The 5,000-nt window shown below is 33.2% G+C and overlaps 2 protein-coding genes across 2 annotated transcripts in view; one reads left to right on the forward strand and one right to left on the reverse strand.

The window, feature by feature from the left end:
* The window catches only part of syce2 (synaptonemal complex central element protein 2), a 13,714-nt gene extending 13,590 nt beyond the window's left edge, over window positions 1-124 (forward strand). Inside the window, exon 5 of the mRNA XM_056450160.1 lies at window positions 1-124. Within this exon, the coding sequence (XP_056306135.1) occupies window positions 1-112 (112 nt within the window). The 3' untranslated portion in view covers window positions 113-124.
* Window positions 125-2,279: 2,155 nt separating this feature from the next.
* The window catches only part of gcdhb (glutaryl-CoA dehydrogenase b), a 20,434-nt gene continuing 17,713 nt past the window's right edge, over window positions 2,280-5,000 (reverse strand). The window contains exon 12 of the mRNA XM_056453160.1: window positions 2,280-2,664. Coding sequence (XP_056309135.1) covers window positions 2,591-2,664 — 74 coding nt within the window. The 3' untranslated portion in view covers window positions 2,280-2,590. The remainder of the gene's footprint in view (window positions 2,665-5,000) is intronic.

Below are 5,000 nucleotides of genomic sequence, written 5' to 3' on the forward strand. Positions count from 1 at the left end.
TGAGCTGTCGGAGGTGCTGGAGAGAAGCAGTCAGCTGAGTATGGAGCTTCAGGGAGCGAGTCAAACCCTGGCCATCATCAATAAAGGCCTGCAGCACGGCACAGAGCAGTAGACAGGGTACACTAATTTCTGAATAACTTCATAACAGAGATGGCATCTTGTTCGATTGATGTCATTTAACTCAAGTAAATAACTTTTAATGGCTAATAATTAAAATGTGCTTTCTTACATATGTTAAAGAATGTTGGTATGCATGTGCTAAATATTTCTTTTATAACATTACAAGGTTTATCTGAAGGCTTTTTAACTATCATTCCTGGCAATTGTGTTTTGGGTATTATTTGTGTTTCTATAACTAAGGTTTGAGATTTGTGGGATTTAAGGCTTTTCCTCCTCAGTTAGTTATTGAAAAATCATTCAATTTGTTGTCAATTCTCTTCATGGTGCTCTCAGTTCCCAAATAAGCTGCTCTAGATAAATATAGATGGCAAGATATGATGACACCATTATAAAACAGGGATTTCATAACAGCCCTGGAACCTTCTGGTGCCATCTATGTACCGAAAAGCAAAAGTGGAAACTGTTTAGAGTGTCTTACGTTTTATTCACCTGCAGTAAATGTTTGTTCAAAACAGACTTAACACCTTTGTTGTGATCTTTTATTAATACACCATTTCCAGGCTGCACGATATCAAAATAATTTAACGTTGCATTATTTAGTTTTTCTGGATTAAATACCTCTGTTTGGACATAATTTATTGCTTGAGATGATTATGTAGTGGAGTGAATCAAGCATTTGAAAAAGATTACAAGCATATATAAATGCAGTAGAGCAAAGAGAAAAATAAAATAAACAGTGCTTTATGGTTTTTGGTAAATTCTTAACCGTATTTAGGTACTGCAATGGAATAATTAATTGTAAAATAACACCATTATACTTGCATCATCTGTCACTTTCACTGAGCACGTTTACATGGACAATTTTGGATGACCTTAAAGGACCACAGACACCCGTGTCACAAAACAAAATGCGGAGGTTTTTGCTTTCCATTCGGCGTGCGGTATAATTTTATTAAAACAACACTCTTCCACCAGTCCCTAATTCAAATTCTCATTCAATACCTCAGTTTGTCACAGGGCATGAACAATATGTTGCTGAATGAAAAAGAAACTGAAGTTAGTTGAAAAATTACAAGTGAAACACCTGAAATTACATGAAACTTCAGAGGAAACGTGGATAGCCTGATGACACAATTACGTTAATCAATCTGTGGACTATAACATGTAAAACGGTATCATGAAAAAAACATTCGAACAGCAACTCATGTAAATACCTTAATCATATTATTGTCTTAATCAGATTAAGGCAAAACATTAGATTACTGATGTTCATGTAAACGTAGTCACAAGCCCCAACCCCAGAAGGAGTTCCCTGAATTTAATGACAGCCTATCTACAGGTTAGTAGTAAGCTAATGTAATGTTAATTGCATAATGCAAATCTAAATTATGCTAACAAACACATGATCAAAAGAAATATATTAATGCAATTCAATTTAAATATTCATTCATTCATTCTATTTTCTTTTTGGCTTAGTCCCTTTATTAATGTGGGGTTGCCACAGTTGAATGAACCGCCAACTTATCCAGCACATGTTTTATCCACTGGGAAACATCAGTACACACTCATTCACACACATACACGATTTAGCTTACCCAATTTACTTGTACCACATGTTTTTGGACTTGTGGGGGAAACCGGCGCACCTGGAGGAAACCCACGCTAACGCGGGGAGAACTTGCAAACTCCACACTGAAATGCCAACTGATCCAGCCGAGGCTTGAATCGGAGACCTTCTTGCTGTGAGGTGATTGTGCTACCCACTGCACCACCGTGCTGCCCCTCAATTCAAATATAATTATATCTTAAACTTTAATTATATTGTTCAATTAAAATGATTAAAAAATATTTTTGTCAAATAAAAGATTTTTCTAGCGTCATCCACCATAATTTTGTGGCTCAAAAGTATAAGTTCAGGCACCGCTACTGTTTCAAAAGTATTGATTTACTGCCAATATCAAAATAACCCCAAACGACACCCAACCCTAATTATACTATACTATTGAATTGTCTTCAATTTATAAAGAATCCAATAAAATGTACTTTTATTATTAAAGCTACAAACAGTATAATTTCTCGTTCCTGAATGCTTTAAACTCTCTTTAAATGCTCATGCAAAAAGACACGCAAATGATAAACTTTGACTCCATCACAGCAACTTTCACAGCATCAATGCTGAAATAATATATCGTGCAGCCTTAACTCCACTGTACAAACAAAAACATGCACTTTAATTAATGTGACCTTTGGTGTATTTATTTACAAATCTGAGTGTTGCGATCTAGTTAGGGCTTAGAAAAATAGATCTCTGACTACATGACTACATAAATTACAGACATTCAAAAAGGACATACTTTAGCTAAAATACTGCTCTAAACCGTTTGTTTTCATCTTTCAAGTAATTTGTGATGGTAAATGATGCAAACTGAATAAAGCACTCTGGAAGTACATGGGTTATAGCAGCAGCTGCTTATTTGTCCACCGTGAAGGACTGTAGTCCAGTGATGGCTCTGCCCAGGATCAGAGCATGGATGTCATGGGTTCCTGGAAAACATAAACACAAAGAAGTTACTGAGCAGCTTTCAAGTGTCAGTTCAGTATTAGCTCATTATAAAGTCAGGTTTTATATCAAGTCTGCCATCATTTTTTTTTTATATACCAAAGTATTATGAACAAAAGATATGTTGGTACTTAATATGCAAAACTGAGTACACTGCAAACGTTTTGTGTGTTAGGATATCTTTTAAACTTAGTAAAGTATGGTAAGTTAAGATAAGCTTTTTGTCCCATATAATTAATTTGTCTTGGGGGCCCATCACCTATGCTTGTAGCCGTCACAGTTAACCAACAGTTCACAACAGCACACAACTACAAAAAAAGATGCATATTTACACACATTCACACAGATAAAAAAAAAAAGAAAGAATCAATAACACCATATTTTACATTTACAGAATAATTTTTTAACATAACAGTGCAGTTTTGACATGGTGCTACAGTGCTAGTGTTAATGTAAATAATGCATCTGAAAGTACAAAAATACCTTGAAAGATTAAGTTAAATCAGGGCAGACTTCGACTCAAAGTCGAAACTATTAAACGGCTTAAAAAGAATTGCATCTATTCAATCAAAAGAGACTCAAAACCTTTTCCTAGAAGGCAACAGTTCATACTTCATATGCAAAACATGGGATCGATCATCGCTTGGTCATATATAGTTTGCAATCAAATCTGTTCTTTTACCTTAACAATTGACAAATTAGCTGAAACAGAATTAAATTAAATTCAAATCAAATAGAATAAATAACTATACATGAAATAGGTTTAAGGTCTATTTGTCTATTGTTTGGACTGTTGTTAGATATCTATTAGATTTTCACTGACAGCTCAAATTTAGCCAAGACATCAATGTTTGGATGTCTATTAGATGTCTTTTAAAGACAAAATGTCTTGGTGGTCAAGTTAATATTCATATGATGAACTACCAGTAGTAAGCTGTATATATAAATATAGATATTTTATGATTTATAAAATTATAAGTTCCAAAGCAACTACTAACGATGCAATGAATGTCAAGGAAGCAAAACTGTGCACACATTTGGATGGGTGATAAATGAGTCCTCTGAGCATTTATACAGTGCATTTGTGTTGCAAATACAATTTCACTATAAAATGTTTAGGTTTTTTATCTGAATACTGTTTAATTTAGAAATGTGTTGTGGAGTGAGGAAAACTAAAATGCACATAAATATAATATATTTTTGGTTTGCAAAAAAACATATTTGACATTATGTTCAGAATGTAAATTGTATAATGTTTATAGGCATGGGGCGATAACCGTTTTCAAGGTATATCGTGGTCTAGAAAAATCAAGGTTTTAAAACCATCAACATTTTCTGCTATACCGTTCCTATGATAAACCGTTTATATCAGAATTATTTGCCCCACTGTTTATATATATAGTATAAAGATATAGTATAAATATATAGCTTAAAGGGGCTAATAATTTTGACCTTAAAATGGCTTTTAAAATATTAAAAACGGCTTTTATTCTAGCCAAAATAAAACAAACAAGACTTTCTCCAGAAGAAAAAATATTATTAGACATACTGTGAAAATTTCCGTGCTCTGTTAAAAATAATTTGGGAAGTATTTAAAAAAGAAAAAAATTCTAAAGGGGGATAATAATTCTGACTTCAACTGTATGTAAGATTTTTTTTTTACCTTTTTTTTTTTTAGTTTTTTGACAGTATCTCCAGCAGAAAAGATATCCAAAGATGCCATTTTAAATTGTAAAGAAATCAGTGTTTTTGAATAAATAAAATATATAAAATATATTGAGTTCAATGGGGGAAAAGTTTTTGTTTTAGACCTAGACATTTAAAAAGAATATATATTAGAGCAGCCATCACAATACTGTCAAACCATGATATTTTCATTCAAGGTTATCATACCGTAAGAATCTTATACCGGCCAATGCCTAAATGTATATGCAAATTTGACCTTTTTTCCTCAACAATGCAGTTTTAATGTAAATAATGCAAAAAAAATATATAAAAAACTTCCAGAAACTGTTATTTAGAATTTAATTATGCTTACCACAATGGTGACTAATCATTTATGCCAGTATTTATAGTTTTGTGGGAGGGTTAAAGGGTCTTGAAACACTACTACATTGCTTCCATCCATTCATTTTTAATGTAAGAGAAAACAGATCTGTTCCCATTCAAAGCATCCAACTACAAATAACATCAAAAGTGCTCCAATGCAAGCTTTCCTATGTCCTCCAAAAATACCCCCAAATCCCTATCACTTTCCTGAAAGCTCAAAGCATTAGAAAACTCTGGCCTGTGCGGTGACCTGGAAGATCAGATCAGGGAT

The sequence above is a fragment of the Danio aesculapii genome, chromosome 3 (genome assembly GCF_903798145.1).
Source record: "Danio aesculapii chromosome 3, fDanAes4.1, whole genome shotgun sequence".
In the NCBI taxonomy this organism is placed as follows: Eukaryota; Metazoa; Chordata; class Actinopteri; order Cypriniformes; family Danionidae; genus Danio; species Danio aesculapii.